The sequence below is a fragment of the Pongo abelii genome, chromosome 20, assembly GCF_028885655.2.
Source record: "Pongo abelii isolate AG06213 chromosome 20, NHGRI_mPonAbe1-v2.0_pri, whole genome shotgun sequence".
Taxonomy (NCBI): Eukaryota; Metazoa; Chordata; class Mammalia; order Primates; family Hominidae; genus Pongo; species Pongo abelii.
The window spans coordinates 17,348,542-17,370,971 of record NC_072005.2 but is presented as its reverse complement, the minus strand read 5'-3'; the positions used below and the strand labels follow the sequence as shown (position 1 = coordinate 17,370,971).

General features: G+C 50.7%; 1 protein-coding gene across 3 annotated transcripts in view; it reads right to left on the bottom strand.

Annotated features, from left to right (window-relative positions):
- MYO9B (myosin IXB) overlaps nucleotides 1–22,430 on the bottom strand; it is a 136,437-nt gene that overhangs the window by 51,112 nt on the left and 62,895 nt on the right. For all 3 annotated transcript variants that reach the window (XM_063719328.1, XM_024236773.3, XM_063719329.1), the window contains exons 3-8: nucleotides 16,847–16,941; nucleotides 9,566–9,628; nucleotides 8,235–8,334; nucleotides 7,886–7,986; nucleotides 5,262–5,391; nucleotides 2,791–2,880 (exon numbers count right to left, since the gene is read on the bottom strand). In XM_063719328.1, the coding sequence (XP_063575398.1) occupies nucleotides 2,791–2,880; nucleotides 5,262–5,391; nucleotides 7,886–7,986; nucleotides 8,235–8,334; nucleotides 9,566–9,628; nucleotides 16,847–16,941 (579 nt within the window). The remainder of the gene's footprint in view (nucleotides 1–2,790; nucleotides 2,881–5,261; nucleotides 5,392–7,885; nucleotides 7,987–8,234; nucleotides 8,335–9,565; nucleotides 9,629–16,846; nucleotides 16,942–22,430) is intronic.

The following is a 22,430-nucleotide window of genomic DNA, read 5'->3' as shown; positions in this document are numbered from 1 at the left end:
CCCAGGCTGGAGTGCAGTGGCACGATCTCGGCTCATTGCAACCTCCACCTCCTGGATTCAAGAGATTCTCCTGTCTCAGCCTCCCAAGTACCTGAGATTATAGGCGAGCGCCACTATACCTGGCTAATTTTTGTATTTTTACTAGAGATGGAGTTTCACCATGTTGGCCAGGCTGGTCTCAAACTCTGACCTCAGGTGATCTGCCTGCCTTGACCTCCCAAAGTCCTGGGATTACAGGCCAAGATGGCCCTTTGTATTTTTTTTTTTTTTTTTTTTGACATAGGGTCTCACTCTGTTGTCCAGGCTGAAGTGCACTAGCGCAATCTTGGCTCACTGCAAACTCCACTTCCTGGGCTCAAGCAATCCTCCTGCCTCAGCCTCTTGTGTAGCTGGGGCTACGGTGCACACCACCACACCTGGTTAATTTTTAATATATATACATATTTTTGAGGTGGAGTCTTGTTCTATCGCTCAGGCTGAAGTACAGTGACACAGTCTTGGCTCACTGCAACCTCTCCCTCCTGGGTTCAAGCGATTCTCCAGCCTCAGCCTTCTGAGTAGCTGGGATTACAGGCATGCACCACCATGCCTGGCTAATTTTTGTATTTTTAGTAGAAACGGGGTTTTGCCATGTTGGCCAGGCTGGTCTCGAACTCATGGCCTCAAGTGATCTGCCTGCCTTGGCCTCCCAAAGTGCTGGGATTACAGGCGTGAGCCACCGTGCCTGGCCTTAATTTTTAATTTTATTGTGGAGACGGGGGTCTCACTATGTTGCCAAGGCTGGACTCGAACTCCTGGGCTCAAGCAATCCTTCTGCCCCGGCCTCCCTAAGTGTTGGGATTACAGGCGTGAGCCACTGCAACCAGCCAAGGTGGTCTCTGTCAACACTCGACTCATCCAACACCCATCTTTCACCCTGTCCTGGAGGACGTGCCTGCACACTGAGGTGTTAATAGACCCAAACAGCCGCTGAGGCCTTTCCATGCGCTCCTCAGGGCAAACAAAATTGCTGCTGAGTGAGGAACCTGGGCTCGGGGAGGGGGTGGGGCGTGCAATTGTGGTAGAACCAGCAAGGAGGGTCTAACTAACTTCAGGCCCCTTGTTCTTTGGGGGGCACCATGTGGCTGTCACCGTGTCCATCAAAGCTCTTTTGTGGCCGGGCGTGGTGGCTCATGCCTGTAATCCCAGTACTTTGGGAGCCAAGGTGGGTGGATCCCCCGTCTCTACTAAAAATGCAAAAAAAAAAAAAAAAAAAAAAAAATCTGGGCACAGTGGCTCAAGCCTGTAATCCCAGCATTTTGGGAGGCCGAGGAGGCGGGTTGATCACCTGAGGTCAGGAGTTCAAGACCAGCCTGACCAGCATGGTGAAACCCTGTCTCTACTAAAAATACAAAATTAGCCGGGTGTGGTGGCACATTCCTGTAATCCCAGCTGCTCAGGAGGCTGAGGCAGGAGAATTGCTTGAACCCAGGAGGCGGAAGTTGCAGTGAGCCGAGATCGTGCCATTGCATTCCAGCCTGGGCAACAGGAGCAAAACTCTGTCTCAAAAATAAAAATAAATAAATAAATAAATAAAAATGCAAAAAAATTAGCCAGGCCTAGTGGCGCACACCTGTAATCCCAGCTACTCAGGAGACTGAGGCATGAGAATCACTTGAACCCAGGAGGCGGAGGTTGCAGTGAACTGAGATTGTGCCACTGCACTCCAGCCTGCGCAAGAGTGAGACGCTATCTCAAAAAAAAAAAAAAAAAAAGAAAAAAAAAGCTCTTAAGGTCTAATCTATACAGAATAAATCGGCTTTTTTTCCCACATATTCAGGTCTCAGCTCTGACAGATGTATTCAGCTGCAGACAAGATATAGAATGTGTCCCCCTCGTTATGCATTTCTTGGGTGTCAAGGAAATGGAGCCACACAGAATGCAGCCCCTGCCTGGCGCCTTTGGCTCTGCATGGAGCCTCTGGGGACACCAGTGCTGCTCAGGTCTTGGGTGATGTGCAGCAACTTCCTAGCAACATCACGTGGTGCCCTGGACCCATGTGGGCTCAGAATGTCCCCGGTGCCTGTTTGAAATGCCACAGCAGCTTCCCATCGGGTGAGGGGCTAAAAATCCCCGCCGTGACTAGGTACTTTCCTATTGTTAAACAAGCTGCAAGTGATCCTGCTCTTGAGATGTAAAAATGCAAGAGAAATACAGCACAGTGAAAACATCCAGGCTGGGGCAAAGACCAGAGGGAGGCACCTTATCAAGGTTTAGAGTCACAGGCTTGAGACTCACAGGCTGGGAGTTACATAAGGGTAGTCAGTGTCATGTTCCAGAGTCTAGGGATGGGCAAATTTTTTTCTGGAAGGGACAAGGGAGTCATTATTTTTGGCTTTGGGGCCTGATGTTCTCTGTTGCAACTGCTCTACTTAGTTGCTATGGCCCCAAAGCAGTCTTAAGTGGTATGTAAATGAATGGGTATGGCCATGTGCCAATAAAACTTTATTAGCAAAACCAGGTGGAGGGCTGGATCTGGCCAACCATTGCTAGTGAGAACCAGCATGCACACGGAACATCTAGAAACACAGAGATGAATGCATGTGGCTCAAGTTCTGGCCTGAGGGCCATGGTTTGCCTCCCAGGCTGGCTTGTGCCACACCTGAGCTTGCATGACAATCAGAGGCACTGCCTAGGTTCCATTCTAGCGTTCAGGGACAGGAACAGCCCACCCACGCCGGCTCTTTCCAAAGACCATTCCCACCTGGGTTTGGAGGTCTGGCACCCTGTAAGTGCCTGGGCAGCGCTCACCTCGCTGAGGCTGTAGGGAAGGATAAGCTTGTCGTTGACGGTCACCGTTTTTCTTTTGGTCAGAACCTCCACCAAGATTTCTCGCTTCACCTGTTTGGAGGTCAAGGAGAGGAAGAAGGAAAAGGGAGATAGAAGGCTTATCAGGCATGTCCTGGTATCACTGAGGAAACGCCTGGAGCCTGAGGCAGCTGGGAGATGGACCCCCAGCAGCCAGGCCTGGAAGTGGGCCCTGAAGCCCGCCCACCCACCCGCGATGTGCTGGTTTTTTGGTTTTTTGTTTGTTTGTTTGAGACAGAGTCTCACTCTATCACCCAGGCTAGAGTGCAGTGGCACAATCCTGGCTCACTGCAACCTCTGCCTCCTGGGTTCAAGCAATTCTCCTGCCTCAGCCTCCCCAGTAATTGGGATTACAGGCACCCGCCACCACACCCAGCTAATTTTTGTATTTTTAGTAGAGATGGGGTTTCTCCATGTTGGCTAGGCTGGTCTCGAACTCCTGACCTTGGGTGATCTGCCTGCCTGGGCCTCCCAAAGTGCTGGGATTATAGGCGTGAGCCGCCACACCTGGCCTGCGATGTGCTGTTTTACACTTGGCAGGTTTCAGAATTCCCACATAGCACGGGCTTGCCAGATGCTCATGCTCCATGGCCCGGGTATGTGCATGTACAGGCCTTATGTGAGTGCGAGCCACGGGTCCAGGTGGCCGCCTTGCCTGTTGGAGCTGGTGGTTCCCATCCATTGCACGGGGCCTGGGCTTAGACCTTACCCAGACAGCCGACACGCTCATCCCTCCCCCAAATGCCAAGCTCCCTTTCAGAGCTGGTGGTCTCTGCCCACCAGCAGCAAGAGTGGGGAATAAGTGGTGGCTTTCTCCTTTTTTTTTTTTTTTTAGATGGAGTCTTGCTCTGTCACTCAGGCTGGAGTGCAGTGGTGCAATCCTGGCTCACTGCAACCTCTGCCTCCTGGGTTCAAGTGAGTCTCCTGTCTCAGCCTCCCGAATAGCTGGGACTACAGGCGCCCGCCACCATGCCCAGTTAATTTTTGTATTTTTAGTAGAGATGGGGTTTCTCCATATTGGTCAGGCTTTGGGGCCTGAAGTTCTCGAACTGGTCTCGAACTCCTGACCTCAGATGATCCACCTGCCTCAGCCTCCCAAAGTGCTGGGATTACAGGCATGAGCCACTGCGCCCGGCCGGCAGGGGCTTTCTCTAAATATCCCAGCAGATGCTCACATATCCCCAAGAACTCAACAGAAGCTGGGGCTCCTGTACCAATAATGGGGCTCCTGTACCAATAATGGAATGCAAAGCATAAATGGATTAAAAAACAAAAGACTGGGGTAGGGCTCCTCAGCTTCACTGCCATTTGCACTTGGGGTTGGATAATTCTCTGCCATGGGGGGCTGTCCTGTGCCCTGCAGGGTGTTGGGCAACATCCATGGCCTCTACCTAGCAGATGCCAGGAGCAACCCAGAGTATGGCAACCAGAAAGTTCTCCAGACATTGCCCAGTGTGTCCTGGGGGCAGAAATGCCCCTGGCTGAGAACCGGTGGAGGAGGAGGGGATGGCAGGTCCAATGAGAAAATGACTTGATCAAACAAGAATTTTTTGTTTTTTAAGAGACAGGGCCTTACTCTGTCACTCACCCAGGCTGGAGTACAGTGGCATGATCACAGCTCACTGTGGCAATGAACTCCTAGGCTCAAGCAATCTTCCTGTCTTGGCCCCCTGGGTAGCTGGGATTACAGGAGCACACCACCAATACCTGGCTAATTTTTGTATTTTTTGTAGAGATCGACAGATGCTATGCTGTCCAGGCTAGTCTGGAACTCCTGGCCTCAAGTGATCCTCCTGCCTCGGTCTCCCAAGTAGTTGAGATTACAGGTATGAGCCACCGCACCCAGCCCCAAGCTGTAGTTTTTTTTTTGTTTGTTTTGTTTTTTTTTTTTTGAGACAGAGTCTCGCTCTGTTGCCCAGACTGGAGCACAGTGGCACAATCTTGGCTCACTGCAGCCTCTGCCTCCCAGGTTCAAGTGATTCTCGTGCCTCTGCCTCCCGAGTTACTTGGACTATAGGCATATACCACCACACCTGGCTAATTTCTTTTTGTATTTTTAGTAGAGATGGGGTTTTGTCATGTTAGCCAATCTGATCTTGAACTCCTGACCTCAGGTGATCCGCCCACCTCGGCCTCCCAAAGTACTGGGGTTAAAGGTGTGAGCCACCGCACCCGGCCCCCGAGCTGTAGTTTCAAAGAGGCTTTCACTTGAGGGTGGGAGGAGGAGGTGCCCCTGTCCACAGAGCTCATCAGAAATGAGGAAGGAATACTGTAGAGATGATAGCAGAAGACGTGAGGTCCTGGTTGATGAAACCTCAGCTGATGTAGGAAGTTGTGGGTATGGTCCCTCGTACTGAGAGATAGCCAGCGGCCCTGAGCCAGGCCTGAGGAGGGACAGAGGTGGCAATCAGTACCTTCAGAAGCTGCGACAGGGTGTCCAGCACCTCGGGTGGCCCGACCTCCAACCCTTCCTCTCGGCCTGTAGCTCTCTTCTTGTAAGTGACGTTGCCCAGGTACAGGATGGCCGAGAGGACGGCAAAAATCCTGGGAAAGAAAAGGCACGCACGTTTGGGCAGTTTCTACGTTCCTAAGACAGCAGATACTTCCCAGGAAACTGGGCTGAATCCATAAAACCAGCAAATTCTGGTCAGAACGCATGAAATTTGAAAAATGTTTAAAGCCTCTGTTGAGGACTGCCTCTGTGGAATGTATGTGACTTTGCAGACAGTTATCTTTTTCCGGAGATTTGATCTGGCTCTGTCGCCTAGGTTGGAGTGCAGTGACACCATCATAGCTCACTGTAACCTCCAACTCCTGGGCTCAAGTGATTCTACCGCCTCAGCCTCCTGAGTAGCTGGTACTACAGGCCACCACATTTGGCTAATTTTAAAACATATTTTTAAAGGGATGGGGTCTTGCTATGTTGCCCAGGCTGGTCTCAAACTCCTGGCCTCAAGTGATCCTCCTGTCTTGGCCTCCTGAATAGCTGGGATTATTGGCATGAGCCACCGCACCTGGCTAGACAGCTGTTTTCTTTTTTTTGGAAACAGGGTCTCACTCTGTCGCCCAGGCTGGAGTGCAGTGGCGCGATCACGGCTCACTGCAGCCTCAACCTCCCCGGGCTCAGGTGAGCCTCCTACCTCAGCCTCTCGGGTGGCTGGGACTACAGGTTTGTACCACCATGCCTGGCTAGTGAAACTGTCTCACAAAAGAAAAAAAGAGTGTACGGATCCCTCTAACTAGCCCCCAGACCAAGAAATAGAACATTCCAAGTCCTGGATCCTGGAACCCCCCAACACCAGAGGAACCACTGTCCTGACGTCTAATGCTGTCTGTGAACTTGATGGGATGGTACTTGTGTTTGGCCAGTCACTGGCTATGTTGTCCAGGATGGAGTCCACTGGCTATTCAGAGGTGCCATCTTTTTTTTTTTTTTTTTTTGAGACAGAGCCTTGCTCTGTTGCCCAGGCTGGAGTGCAGTGGCACAATCTCGGCTCACGGCAGCCTCTTCCTTCTGTGTTTAAGTGATTCTCGTGCCTCAGCCTCCTGAGTAGCTGGGATTACAGGTGTGCACCATCATGCATGGCTAATTTTTCATATTTTTTGTAGAGACGGGGTTTCGCCATGTTGCCCAGGCTGGCCTTGAACTCCTGAGCTCAGGCAATCCACCTGACTCAACCTCCCAAAGTGCTGGGATTACAGGCGTGAGCCACTGCGCCCGGGCCAGAGGTGCCATCTTAGCTCATTGTAGCTGTGAACTCTTGGGCTCAAGTGATCCTCCCACCTCAGCCTCTCAAGTAGCTGGGACTACAAGTGTGTACCACCATGCCTGGATAATTTAAAAAAGAATTGATGGGGTCTTGCTATGTTACCCAGGCTGGTCCCGAACTCCTGGTCTCAAGTGATCTTCCTGCCTTGGCCTCCCAAGTAGCTGGGATAACAGGCGTGAGCCACCATGCCTGGTTTAAAAAAATTTAAATTGCTGGGCGTGGTGGCTTGTGCTTGTAATTCCAGCATGCTGGAAGGCTTACGCAGGTGGATGGCTTTAGCCCAGGAATTCAAAATTAGCCTGGGCAACATGAGGAAACCCCATCTCTATAAAAAATTGTCCAGGTGTGGTGGCACGCGCCTATAGTCCCAGCTACTTGGGAGGCTGAGGTGGGAGGATCACCTGAACCAGGGGAGGTCGAGGCTGCAGTGAGCCATGATCTCACCACTTCACTCCAGCTTAGGTGAAAGGGCGAGACCCCACCTAAAAAAAATAATAATTAAATTGTAGTAACATAAGCATAATATAAAATTCACTACCTTAACTTCTTTTAGAGACAGGGTCTTACTCTGTTGCCTGGGCTGAAATGAAGTGGTATAATCCTAGCTCACTTACAGCCTTGAACTCCTGGCTTTAAGTGGTCCTGTTGCCTTGGCCTTCCAAAGCACTGTGATTACATGTGTCAACAACCGTACCCAGCATTCTTTTTTTTTTGAGACTGGGTCTTGCTCTGTCACCCAGAGTGGCGTGATTAGTTCAGTGGCGTGATCATGGTGGCCCACTGCAGCCTCGTCCTCCCAGGCCCAAGTGATCCTCCCACCTCAGCCCACAAGTAGCTGGGACCACAGGTGTGTACTACCACGCCTGGCTAATTTTATTTATTTTTTGTAGAGATGAGGTCTCACTATGCTGCCCAGGCTGGTCTTGAACTCCTGGGCCCATGCAATCCTCCACCTTGGCCTCCCAAAGTGCTGGGATTACAGGCGTGAGTGAGCCACGTGGAGCCTGGCCAAACCATTTTTAAGGGTACAGTTCAGCAGTGTTAAGTATGTTCATGTTACCTTTCATTGGCGTTGCCTAATGACCAATGGCTTGAGCCCCTTCCCATGTGCTCGCTGCTATTGGGCCACACTCCCTATGGCGGCACTGTTCAGGACACTGCCTGCCTGTTTTCACTGGGTTGCAGGTTAGACCTCAGAGTGACTGGTAAGGGCCATGCGTGCCCACTGTAGGTTCTGGGGGACAGGCCCCGGGAGCCCGCACACTTACTGCTTCTTGGTGGCGGGGAGGAAGCCCACCATCTCCATGGCCTGCTTGAGCCTCTCAAAGTCATGCTTCAGGTCCTCCCCATCTTCAATCTTCAAGTTATGCTGGAAAACAAAGGCGTGGGTACTCTGGGCGTTCCTGGGCCGGCAAGGGTGGCGTGCCAGAGTGATTTTGGCTGGAGCTGGTGGGGCAGGGCCCCAGGACCAGGGGAATGAATGGGTTCTTTTAATGCTGCCTTCTGGGAGCGGGTTTGGGGGCCAGGGCAGGCTGCCTCTGACTTCCCGGCTGTACATAAACAGCTTGGGGCCGGGAACAGAGGTGGTGTTTGTGGCTTGGGCTTGAGGCTGTTTACCTGGTTGAGGTAGAAATAATCTTCAGGCTGCTTGAGCTGAAATTCTCGGCGCTCTTCCTTGCTGACCCCGAGTAACAAATAATAAAACACATGGTAGTTCCTACAGGTCAAAATTGGGAGGAAAACAGTTGTTTTTGGAGGCCGAGCAATAGCTACTCTGCAAAGCACTACTAACATGGCCTTGGAGAGCACACCTCAAATATGTACAAATTTAAAACAGTAAGTCAGTTCTTACTAAGTCTTAAAAAAACAAAACAAAACAAATGAGCATCTTGAGCGAGTAGATTTCCGGAGGAGTGGAGGTGGGTGGGTGTACATCTCACTTATTTGTCAATCAGAAATTTTTTTTTTTTTTTTTTTTTGAGATAGGGTCTTGCTCTGTTGCTCAGGCTAGAGTGCAGTGGTACAATCGCAGCTCACTGCAGCCTTGACCTCCTGGGTTCAAGTGATCCTCCCAGCTCAGCCTCCTGAGTAGCTGGGACTACAGGTGTGTGTCACCATGCCCAGCTAATTTTTTTTTTGGTCTTTTTTGTAGAGACGGGATTTCGCCATGTTGCCCAGGCTGGTCTCGAACTGGGTTCATGTGATCCTGCCGCTTAAGCCTCCCAAACTGCTGGGATTACAGGCATGAGCCACTGCTCCAGGCCTTTTTTTTTCTTTTTTTTTTTTTTTTTAAAGAGACAAGGACTCTAGCCGGGCGTGGTGGTGCATGCCTGTAATTCCAGCTACTCGGGAGGCTGAGGCATGAGAGTCGCCTCAGGCATGAGAATCGCTTGAATCCAGGAGGCGGAGGTTGCGGTGAGCCGGGATCACACCACTGCCCTCTAGCCTGGGTGACAGAGCAAGACTCTGACTCAAACAAACAAACAAAAACAAACAAACAACCCAACCAACCAAACAAAAACAGAGACAAGGACTTGCTCCATTGCCCAGGCTGAAGTGTGGTGTCTAGCTCACTGCAGCCTCAACCTCCTGGGCTCAGGCGATCCTCCCGCCGAGGCCTCCTGAATAGTTGGGACTACAGGCACATGCTACCATGCTTGAGAAATGTTTCCAATCTAAGTATATTTTGCGCAGACATCTGAGCACATACTGGGGATAAGACCTCCAGGGAGGCACACAAAGGTGGCTTGGGAGGTATGAGGACAAAGTGTGAGGCCACAGGAGCAGGTCTGGGGAGAAGATGGATGGGCAGGCCCTGCTCCTGTGAGAGCCTCCACGGCCTCCCCCAGAATTCCTCCGACCTCAGGACATTTGCTTTGCTTCTCTCTGTAGGAGGAAACGTAGACATGGCGTGGCATTCAGAGATTCCTGGGAAAACGTTCTCCTACCTCTCATCCTTCTCCTGAGACACCAGGCGAGACTTTTCAAGCAGATATTTCTCGACGACAGCTCTGTCATTAAGAGAAAAAGAGAAAGAAGAAAACATTACATTTTAGTATTGTGTTAATATTGAGTTTTTTTTTTTTTTTTTTTTGAGATGGAGTCTCGCTCTGTTGTTCAGGCTGGAGTACAACGGCACAATCTCGGCTCACTGCAACCTCTGCCTCCCGGGTTCAAGTGATTCTCTTGCCTTGGCCCCCAGAGTGGTTGGTTGGAACTACAGGCGTGTGCCACCACGCCCGGCTAATTTTTGTATTTTTAGTAGAGGCAGGGTTTTGCCATGTTGGCCAGGCTGATCTTGAACTCTTGACCTATGTCAAGTGATCTGCACGCCTTGGCCTCCCAAAGTGCGGGATTACAGGCATGAGCCACCGCGCCTGGCCAGTATTTGTTATTCACTGTCTTTTTTATTCTAGCCACCCTAGTGGGTGAGCAGTGGTATGTCCTTGTGGGCTTTTTTTTGCAATGGAGTCTCACTCTGTTGCCCAGGCTGGAGTGCAATGATGCGATTTCTACTCACTGCAACCTCCACCTCCTGAGTTCAAGCGATTCTCCTGCCTCAGCCTCCTGAGTAGCTGGGATTACAGGCATGTGCCACCATGCCTTGCCTGGCTAATTTTGTATTTTTAGTAGAGATGGGGTTTCTCCATGTTGGTCAGGCTGGTCTCGAACTCCTGACCTCAGGTGATCCACCTGCCTCAGCCTCCCAGTGTGCTGGAATTACAGGCATGAGCCACTGCACCCAGCATTCATTTTGAGGCAGGATCTTGCTCTGTTGTACAGGCTGGAGTGCAGCAGCATGATAATGGCTCAGTGCAGCCTTGTCCTCCTGGGCTCAAGTGATCTTCCCACCTCAACCTCCCGAGTAGCTGGGACTACAGGCTAGTTTTTGTAGTTTTTGTAGAGATGGGGTTTCGTCATGTTGTCCAGGCTGGTCTATAACTCCTGGCCTCAAGTGATCTACATGTCTCAGCCTCCTGAAGTGTTGGGATTACAGGTGTGATCCATGCATCTAGCCTGTCACTGTGGTTTGGATTTGCATTTCCCTGACGACCAATGATGCTGAACATCTTCTCATGTGCTTGCTGGGCATTCATAGCTCTTCTCTGATGAAGTATCCATTGACGTCTTTTGTGGTTTTCTTATTGGGGTGTTGGTCCCATTATTGAGCTGTAAATGCTCTTTCTATATTCTAGATTCAAATCCTTTGCTGGTTCTGATTTGCAGGTACCTTCTCTGGGTCTGGGGATTCCTTTCCAATTTTGTCACAGTGTCCTTGGAAGCACAGGGGTCTGTGATACCCATCAATACTTGGTTGTATCCATATGGTCTGGTGTTCTGCCGTTTATTGATCATTTTCTTTTTTTTTTTTTTTTTTTTTGAGATGGAGTTTTGCTCTCGTTGCCGAGGCTGGAGTGCAATGGCGTGATCTCGGCTCACTGCAACCTCCGCCTCCTGGGTTCAAACAATTCTCCTGCCTCAGCCTTCCAGTAGCTGGGATTACAGGCGCCCACCACCACACTCAGTTAATTTTTGTATTTTTAGTAGAGACAGGTTTCACCATATTGGCAAGGCTGGTCTTGAACTCCTGACCTCAGGTGATCCACCCGCCTCGGCCTCCCAAAGTGCTGGGATTAGAGGCATGAGCCACTGCGCCCGGCCTTACCAATCATTTTCTCTGTGCCAAGCAGTTAAAGTGTTTCCTCCAAATTAAGTTCTCAGAGGTCCCTCAGGAGGCACCTGGCATCATGTGGGACCTTGAGTCTGAGGGTGCCAGCACAGGGACTGGGGTGTCTCTGCAGCCCCAAATATCTCTCAATGCTAAAAGTAGTGGCAGTGAATGTTTTTTTGAGGAAAAATACGTTCTAGGCATCATTTGATGTATTTCTCAGGGACTCCTCTTCCATGCTGGGGTAGGCACGGTGGCTCCTGAGGAGTGGACAAGGAGCCAAGGCTTGGTGAGACTATGTGCTGCCCAGGGCCCCTGTGGGAAGAGGGTGGCCTGGTGGGATCCTTTCGCACCAGCTGGGGCTGGCTCAGGCTGGTGGGGCTGGTCTATCACGGGGTCTGTCATCACCAGATGTGTGAGCTCACTGGGGCCTCCAGATCACCCTCATCTGAGCCCATCCTGTTATGCGGGAGACACAGCTGGTGCCCAAGGAGTGGCAGGGCCAGGGGACAGCACAAGGTTCCCAATTCAGGGTCTGCTGAACGCCGCCTGCTGAACGCCAGTCTGCTGAACGCCTGTGTCTCCAGGAAAGCAGTCTTTTTTTTTTTGAGACGGAGTCTCACTTTGCCACCCAGGCTGGAGTGCAGTGGCATGATCTCGGCTCACTGCAACCTCTGCCTCCCATGTTCAAGTGATTCTCCTGCCTCAGCTTCCCGAGTAGCTGGAATTATAGGCATGAGCCACCACACCCGGCTAATTTTGTATTTTTAGTAGAGACGGGGTTTCACCATGTTGGCCAGGCTGGTCTTGAACTCCTAGCCTCAGGTGATCCACCGCGTCAGTCCCCCAAAGTGCTGGGATTACAGGCGTGAGCCACTGCGCCCAGCCCAAGACAGCAGTCTTTTGTCTGCAGGCTCACATAGGGACACACACGATGCACAGGTGGCTTTTGATGGCCCAGCCTGGGTCCTCTCTTCTTTCAAATAAGAGAAAAAAGTTTCCTTCTATTCCTTTGCCGGGCTAGTAACCAGTTTCAGCATCTTCCTGCATTCCTGGGGAGGGAGGCTGTGTCCATTTCTAGAAGGAAACTCATGTTTCAATCTCAGCCTGTGGCCGATTCCCTGTGCTGCATCTGCAGGTCTGGCAGAGGACGTGGCCCCATGGTGGCAGGATGGCAGGGCCAGCACACTGGGTGTCTGGCATCAAAATGTCACTTGACCGATGATGGCCCCTTCCCTTCCCCAATCATTTTCAAGGCCTGGGCCTAAAAAAGGGGTCTTATAGGGACCCAGGGCTCCTCCGGCACTGAGTCCTTGAACACACAGGAAGCTGCAGCCTCATAAATTGGGGAACTGGGCGGGGAGGCTTGGACTGCACCTGACCCTTGGCCTTGGTGGGAATGGCATGGAGAAGTGTCACCTGCCTGAAAGAGGGCAAAAGCAGAACCGGTCCGAGCCGGCTCCTTGTGTGATCGCTGTGGCCATTCTTGGGATAGAAAGTGCGCCTCCCTCCCTGGGGCGAGGATGGCCACAGTCCTGAGGTTGTGGATGAAGGCAGGACTCCCCTTCCTGAATCCAAGGCCACAGATACGACTTTCCAAAGCTGGTCTGGGAGACCTGGCCACGGAGGGCCACTGGTCCTGAATATGATGGGAGCCTGGGGAAGGTCGGGGAGGCTGAACCATTTAGCTATGGGCTGGGCCAGGCCAGCCCTTCTGGTGTCTGGTCCAATGGTGGGCCCTGGAAGTTATGTCTCCTGGAACCTGGGGATGTGACTTTATCTGGAAAAAGGGAGCTGGGCACAGTGGCTCATGCCTGTAATCCCCAGAGCTTTAGGGGGCCAAGGTGGAAGGATCGCTTGAGGTCAGGAGTTCAAGACCAGCCTGGACAACATAGTGGGACCCCATCTCTACAGAATAAAAATAAAAAATTAGCCAGGTGTGGTGGTGTGCACCTGTAGTCCCAGCTACTCAGGAGGCTGAGGCAGGAGGATCACTTGACTCCAGGAGTTCAAGGCTGCAGTGAGCCATAATCACGCCATTGTACTCCAGCCTGGGCAACAAAGTAAAACCCTGTCTCAAAACATAAAAAAGGCTCTTTGCAGAGGCCATTAAGTTAAAGACCTCGGGATCATCCTCAATAATCCAGGACGGCCCTAAATCCGATGACAAATGTCCTTATAAGAGAAGAGGGGGTCGGGCGTGGTGGCTCACGCCTGTAATCCCAGCACTTTGGGAGGCCGAGGCAGGCGGATCACTTGAGGCCAGGAGTTTGAGACCAACCTGGCCAACACAGTGAGGCCCTGTCTTTACTAAAAACACAAAAATTAGCTGGGTGTGGTGGCATATTCCTATAATCCCAGCTACTTGGGAGACTGAGGCACAAGAATTGCTTGAGCCTGGGAGGTAGAGGTTGCAGTGAGCAGAGATAGCACCACTGCACTCTAGCCTGGGCGACAGGGTGAGATTCCGTCTCCAAAAAATAAAAAAATAAAAAGAGGAGAGACACATGCCACCTGAAGACAGAGGCAGAGATGGGAGTAATGTGGCCACGAGCCAAGGGAGCCACCAGAAGCTGGAGGAGGTAGCCAGGATCTCTCCCTAGAGACTCCAGAAGGAACCAGCCCTGTGGACACCTTGATACCCGACTTCTGGCCTCTGGGATGATAAGAGAATAATTCCTGTTGCTTCAGCCATACGGTTTGTCGTACACCGTTATGGCAGTCCCTCCTAGGAAATGCATACAGAGATAATGTCGGAAAGGGGGCGGTGCCCATGCGGAGGTCAAGCCTGCAGTGTCTGTCCAGAGCCAGCTGGACACCCAGACAAGACAAGGAGGCAGCTTAGCTTCTCCCCAAGGGAGGCATGGAACTGTAGCAACAGTATCTGTGTCATCTTCCCAACAAGGTACCCTGAATGCTTCCTGTGGGTCAAAATCTCTGCAATGTGGCAGATAGGATCGTGCAAAAGATGGATTCACGGGAAGAAAAATAAAACCAAAGATAAGAGGTGGGGACCTTTGTGCACTGCTGGTGGGAAGGTAAAATGGTGTGGCTTCCGTGGGAAACAGTATGGTGGCTTCTTAAAAAATTAAACAGCCAGGCGCAGTGGCTCACTCCTGTAATCCCAACACTTTGGGAGGCCAAGGCGGGCAGATCACCTGAGGTCAGGAGTCTGAGACCAGCCTGACCAACATTGAGAAACCCCATCTCTACTAAAAATACAAAAGTAGCCGGGTGTGGTGGCGCATGCCTGTAATCCCAGCTACTCGAGAAGCTGAGGCAGGAGAATCGCTTGAACCCAGGAGGCAGAGGTTGCGGTGAGCCGAGATCGCGCCATTGCACTCTAGCCTGGGCAATAAGAGCGAAACTCCATCTCAAAAAAAAAAAAAAAAAAAAAAAAAAAAAAAAAAAAAAAATTAAACATAGTGTCTGGGCGCAGTGGCTCACACTTGTAATTTCTGGATCACAGGCATGCACCACCATGCCCAGTTAATTTTTTTGTTTGTTTGTTTGGTTGGTTGTTGGGTTTTTTTTGTTTTTTTTTTTGAGATGGACTTTTCGCTCGTCACCCAGGCTGGAGTGCAGTGGCCTAATCTTGGCTCACTGCAACCTCCGCCTCCTGGGTTCAAGCGATTCTCCTGCTTCAGCCTCCCGAGTAGCTGGGATTACAGGCACCTGCCATCATGCCCGGCTAATTTTTGTATTTTTAGTAGAGACGGGGGTTTCACCACGTTGGACAGGCTGGTCTTGAACTCCCGACTTCAGGTGATCCACCCACCTCAGCCTCCCAAAGTGCTGGGATTACAGGTGTGAGCCACCACACCTGGCCTTATGTTGTGTATTTTAACCCCCAAAATATGAAGTGAAAAAGGTGGGGTCTTCATGGAGAGGTCAGGGCCTGGAAGACAGGTGGGACAAGTGGCTGTTCCAGGTGTCTCTGATGAACCGGGTACACCCATGTGGGCAGGTGGTAGGAGTTGGGGGGCCACTGACTGCCTTGTGGGGGCTGAGGCCGAGGGGCCAGAGCAGCCCCTGACATTTGTCAAGGGCCACTCACCCACACCACTGCCTACTGGACCCTGGATAGTGGGAAAAAGGAATGAAGCTAGAGGCGGAAGGTTCAGGAGAACAATATGGTTGTTTGTATCTTGAATATGAACCATCAGTTGAAATGATCATCAGTCAGGTTCAGACAGACAAAATCCTGGGACCTTTACAAATTCCATTGACACAGCAACCCCTCACATGAGAATCTATAGTTAGGGGGGGATCCCTGTGAGTATCCAGGCCTTGGACCTTCTCAGATGCCATCTAAGTACTCATCCATCCATCAATGGATCCATGGATCCACTGATCAAGCCCATCCAAATCCATCCAATTTACCCATGAATCTATCCATTCGCTAATTGACATCCACAAATCTACCCATTTATTCATCCACCTACCCATGAGTAGTCATCCATCTATGAATAATCCATGTATTTATACATCCATGAATCCATCCACCCATGAATCCATCTATCTATCCATCCATACACCCATCCACACACCCACAAATCTACCCATTTATTCATCCACCTACCTATGATTCTATCCATTCACTTGCAAATCCATCCACCCAAGAATCCATCTATCCAGCCACCTGTGAATCCACTCACCCATAAATCCATCCATCCATCCGTCCATCCATCCATCTATCCATCCATGAATCTATCCATCCACCCATTCATTATATGAATCTACCCATTTATTCATTCTCCTACCCATGAATCTACCCATCCACCTGTGATGGCTGGATTCATGAGTGTATGGGTAGATCCACTCATGAATGCATCCATCCACCCATGAATCCACTCACCCGTGAATCAATCCATCAATCCATCCATCCAACCATCCATCCAGCCAGCCAGCCACCCACCCACCCATTCATGAATCTATTCATCCATCCACTCATGAATCCATTCACCCAAGAATTCATCTATCCATCCATTCAGCCATCCATGCATGAATCCATCCATCCATCCATCCATAAATCTGTCCATCCATCTACCTGCAAATCCTTTCACCCATGAATCCATCTGTCTGTCTAACCAACCATCCATCCATCATCCATCCATCCCCTCCTGAGTCCATCCACCCACCCACTCTTCAGTATTTCCATGCACGACCACCTCACTTTGCTGCTCTGTACCTGTCATTTTCTGGCTAAAGGGGCACATGTTTAGCAAAGGCCAAAGTCCGCATCCCCACTGCCTGTGACACCCCCAAGACCTACCAAATTAGAAACTTTATCAAGACAGGAAATGGGCTGGGCTGTCCTTGCCTGTTCTCGGTAAAGCCCATTACCTCTAGCCACGTACCCCAGCCCCTGCCCACATTTCCTACTTCAACCTACTGCTCCAGACCTTCACCTCAAAGACTTAAAATCACACTTGCTGTCCTGTGCAAAGCATAAACATCCACACAGCCATGATCTCCACATCTCACTCCCATGTGTGTGTCAGGAAGCAACAGCGCGTGGGGCCAGCTCCCACCAGTGGGGATCCCAGGGACACCTCACCCTCTCACGATGCCACTCTCTAGGTAGCTGACTTGGATGAATTTCCCAAACCGGCTGGAGTTGTTGTTGTGGGCTGTCTTGGCGTTTCCAAAAGCCTGCAAGGAAATCAAAAGCAGGTTTCAGATCAGGAGGGTGGAATTTCTTTTTCTTTTTTTTTCCTCTCATTTTACACTGTGCTTTTATTTTTATTTTGTATTGTTCAATTTATCTATTTTTTCTCTTGGAGACAGTCTCGCTCTGTCACCTGGGCTGGAGTGAAGTGGCACAGTCTTGGCTCACTGCAACCTCTGCCTCCCGGGTTCAAGCAATTCTCATGCCTCAGCCTCCTGAGTAGCTGGGACTACAGATGCACGCTACCATGCCAGCTAATTTTTGTATTTTAGTAGAGACGGGGTTTCACCATGTTGTCCAGACTGACCTAGAACTCACGAGTTCAGGCAATCTGCCCGCCTCAGCCTCCCAAAGTGCATGAGTCACTGTGCCTGGTCTCTATTTTTTCTTTTTTCTTTTTTTTTTGAGATGGAGTCTCGCTCTGTCGCCTTGACTGGAGTGCAGGGGCGTGATCTCAGCTCACTGCAACCACCGTCTCCCGAGTTCAAGGGATTCTCCTGGCTCAGCCTCCCGAGTGGCTGGGATTACAGGCGCACGCTGCCACGCCTGGCCAATTTTTTGTATTTTTAGTACAGACGGGGTTTCACTGTGTTGCCCAGTCTGGTCTCGAACTCCTGAGCTCAGACAATCCGCCCACCTTGGCCTCCCAAAGTGCTGGGATTACAGGCGTGAGCCACCACCCCCGGTCTCTTATTTTTTCTTTAACTGTTCCTGCAAAACAGGGCTACCCAGTAAGCAGAGAGTAGCCCATTTTCTTTCTTTTTTTTTTTTTGTTTGAGACAGGGTCACACAATGTCACCCAGGCTGGAGTGCAGTGTTGCGATCTTGGCTCACTGCAACCTCTGCCTCCCAGGCTGAAGCAATCTGCCTGTCTCAGCCTCCTGAGCAGCTGGGACCACAGGCATGCACCACCACGCCTGGCTAATTTTTTGTAGAGATGGGGTTTTGCCGTGTTGCCCAGGCTGGTCTGGAACTCCCGAGCTTAAGTGATCCACCCGCCTCGGTCTCCCAAAGTGCTGGAATTACAGGCATGAGCCATCATGCCCAGACTCAGCTTATTTAATTAATATTTTCCAGATTGTGACATAATTTGCAAAAACATCATTTTATTTATTTGTTGTCTAAATAAACTTTATTTTTTAACCTTTTAATATTATTTTTGAGATGGGGTCTTGGTCTGTGGCCCAGGCTGGAGTGTAGTGGCACAATCTCGGCTCACTGCAACCTCTGTCTCCCAGGCTCAAGGGATTCCTTCTGCCTCAGCCTCCCAAGTAGCTGCGACCACAGGCATGCACCACCATGCCCAGCCTTAACTTTTAAGGTTTTGGGGTACACACGCAGGTTTGTTAAGTAGGTAAACTTGTATCACAGGGATTTGCTGTACAGATTATTTTGTCACCCAGGTACTAAGCCTAGTATCCAATAGTTATTTTTTCTTTTTCTTTTCTTTTTTTTTTTGAGACAGAGTCTTGCCCTGCTGCCCAGGCTGGGGTGCAGTGGCACGATCTCGGCTCACTGCAACCTCCACCTCCCAGGTTCAAGCGATTCTCCTGCCTCAGCCTCCCAAGTAGCCGGGAATACAGGCGCGTGCCACCATGCCCAGCTAATTTTTGTATTTGTAGTAGAGACAGGGTTTCACCATGTTGGCCAGGATGGTCTTGATCTCTTGACCTCGTGATCCGCCCACCCTGGCCTCTCAAAGTGTTGGGATTTACAGGCGTGAGCCACCGCGCCTGGCCCCAATAGTATTTTTTCTGTACCTCTCCCTCCTCCCACCCTCCAGGAGGCCCCACTGTCTGCTGTTCAGCTGTGTGTCCATGTGTTCTCACCATTTAGCTCCCACTTGAAAGTGAGAACGTGCAATATTAGGTGTTCTGTTCCTGTGTTAGTTTGCTAAGGATAACGGGCTCCAGCGAGGATGGAGCTTCTATAGGCCTCAGCCTGGAGCCCTGGGCCTCCCTCCTTCTCGGCTTTGAGGACACTCACTTGTCCCTAAGAGAGTAGGCTATAAGTCACTTAGAAGCCCAGATAAGACCTGGAAAATACAGAGATGTATAGCCAAGGCCCATTCCAACATTTCACTCTTTATCTCTCTGTGTCTGAGATTGTGTGTGGTGTTCAAGTTTTTTTTTTTTTTTTTTTTTTGAAACAGTCTTGTTCTGTTGCCAGGCTGGGGTACAATGGCACGATCTCAGCTCACGGCAATCTCTACCTCCTGGGTTCAAGCGATTCTCGTGCCTCACCTTCCTGGGTAGCTGGGATTACAGGTGTGTACCACCACGCCTGGCTAACTTTTGCATTTTTAGTAGAGACGGGGTTTTCCCATGTTGTCCAGGCTGGTCTCGAACTCCTGACCTCAGGTGATCTGCCTGCCTTGGCCTCCCAAAATACTGGGATTACAGGCATGAGCCATCATGCCTGGCCGGTGTTCAAGTTTTAAGTCTCTGACATTAAAAATGGCAATTGCCTGAATTCTTTTTAGTTATAATCATTCATCTGATAGGGTAAACCACACCCTGTGGGTCAAATCTGGTCTGATGCTTGTTTTTTTTAATTGCCTGCGAGCCAAGAAGGGTTTTCACATTTGTAAATGGCGAAACAAGAAACAAACAAACAAAAACCCAAAGAATATTCCCTGACTTGAAAAACCTCTTCATATTTCAGCGTCCATCAGTGAAGTTTTATCAGTACACACCAGGCTCATTCAATTGTGTTGCAACAGAGACCACCATCTAGTTTGCGAAGGTGCAAATATTGCCTATCGGGCTCCTTGCTGCAGGAGTTTTGGGCTGATCTGGACTCTGGGCTCACTGCTGGACACAAGGCAGGGTATGTGGAAGCTCCCTTGAGGAGCCCTAAAGTTTGGGTGGGAAGATAAGTGGGTTCACAGAGCAATAAAAAAAAAATTGGAGGAAAACTAACATGACATATAATTAACCATCTTGAAGTGTACAATTCAGTGGCATTTAGTACATTCACAATGTTGTGCAGCCATCGCCTTTACCTGGTTCCAGAACATTCTGATCCCCCCAAAAGGAGACTGTCCCCATCAGCAGTCCCTCCCCATTTCCCTCCCCTAGTCCCTGACAACCACCAATCTGCTTCCCGTCTCTATGGATTTGCCTGTTCTGGGTATCTCAGGTCAATAAAGTCATACACTGTATGGCCTTTTGTGTCTTGTTGCCGCTTCTTTTTTCTTTTCTTTTTTTCTTTCTTTTTTTTTTTTTTTTAAAAGAGGCAGGGTCTTGCTGTCGCCCAGTGGTGCAATCATAGCTCACTGCAAGCCTCGACCTCCTGGGCTCAAGCAATCCTCCTGCCTCAGCCTCCCAAGTAGCTGGGACCACAGGTACATGCCACCATACTTGGCTAATTTTTAAAATTTTTTGTAGAGACCGCATCTCTCTTAAGTTGCCCAGGCAGATCTTGAACTCCCGGCCTCAAGCGATCCTTCCACCTCGGCCTCCCAAAGGGCTGTGATGACAGGCACGGTGGCTCACCTGTAATCAATGTTTCATTCCTTTTTCACAGGACAATCTTTTTGTTCTGTACTGAGGAATCTACACATACAGGGAAGTGTGTGCAGTGCAGGGAGTGTGCAGGGGTCCCCTCTGGGGCCTTCCATGTAACCATCACCTGGATGAAGATGGGGGACACCCACTCTCTGTCCAGATTCCTGGGGTGCCCCCTTCCCATGAGGGACTTACTGCTCCAGAGTGGTTAAGACGGAGCCCTGGGGGAACTTGAGGCAGGGAAGGTGCCTGGGGCAGGACAGAGAAGCTGAGAAGAGGTGGTGGCTGGGGGAAGGTGGGGGGATCTTTCGTTTAGGGAGAAAGAAGATGGGGTGAGGCCAGCAGGATGCGGGCTGTAAGGCCTGGTAGATGAGAGAGAGGCGGCAGAGCTGGTCTTGGGGCCTGGTGTTCCACTGTCCCAGTCCTTGTGACCGCTAGGTTTGGGGAAGAGGTGACATGGCAAGGGGAGGGCACAGGGGCAGGGGGCACACCCTGGAGTCACACATGGAAAGTTTGGCAGCAGTGATGCTCGCGTGTGAGAGGCTGGGCCGCCCAGGGAGGATAGGAGAGAGCGAGGCCACAGTGTGAAGGAAGTGGCAAGGCCATTGCCAAGGTCCCATTGTAGGGGGTGGGGGAGGTGGTGGCCAAGCACACCAGGGAGGCGGAAACCGGAGACACAATGACACAGAGAGACAGGATCTTCCTGAAGGCCTCATTCCACAGGGGGATGGATACTGGTTGTTATGGACTTCATGTCTGTGTCCCTCACACAATTTTTTTTTTTTTTTTCTGAGACAGGGTCTTGCTCTGTTGCCCAGGCTGGAGTGCAATGGTGTGATCTCGGCTTACTGCAACCTCCACCTCCCAGGTTCAAGTGATTCTCGTGCTTCAGCCTCCTGAGTAGCTGGGATTACAGGTGTGTGCCACTGCGCTCGGCTAATTTTTGGTATTTTTAGTAGAGACGGGGTTTTACCATGTTGGCCAGGCTGGTCTTGAACTCCTGACCCCAAGTGATCTCCTTGCCTCGGCCTCCCAAAGTGCTGGGATTACAGGCTTGAGTCACCATGCCTGGCCCCCGACAAACTTTATATGTTGATATCTAACCCTAAGGTGATATAGGTTCAGGAGGTGAGGTCTTTGGGAGGTGATGAGGTCACTTACATGGGGCCCTCATGAATGAGATTAGCGCCCTTATAGAAGAGGACCCCAGAGAGCTCCCTCACTCCTTCCACTGTGTGAGGACATGGGAAGAAACACCATCGATGAACCAAGAAGAGGGCCTTCACCTGACACCAAATCTGCCAGAACCTTAACCTTGGACTTCTCACTTCCAGAACTGTGAGAATATATTTGTTGTTCCAGCCACCTGGTCTACATGGTACAGTCATGCACTGCACAGCAATGACCGTCAACGATGGACCACATATATGACGGTGGTCCCATAAGATTACAATACTGTACTCTTACTGTACTGTTTCTGTGTTTCCATCCATCCATCCAATCATTTTTTCTTTTTTTTTTTTGAGACAGAGTTTCACTCTTGTTGCCCAGGCTGGAGTGCAATGGTGCGATCTCAGCTAACCACAACCTCCGCCTCCTGGGCTCAAGCGATTCCCCTGCCTCAGCATCCCGAATAGCTGGGATTACAGACGTGCACCACCACACCTGGCTAATTTTGTATTTTTAGTAGAGACGGGGTTTCTCCATGTTGGTCAGGCTGGTCTCGAACTCCCAACCTCAGGTGCTCCACCCGCCTCGGCCTCCCAAAGTGATGGGATTACAGGCGTGAACCATCGTGCCCGGCCCCATCCATCCAATCTTATTTTTTGAGACAGGGTCTCACTCTGTCGCCCAGGCTAGAGTGCAGTGGCATGATCACGGCTCACTGCAGCCTCAACCTCCAGAGCTCAAGGTGATCCTCCCACCTCAAGCTCCCAGGTAGCTGAGACTACAGGCACATGTCA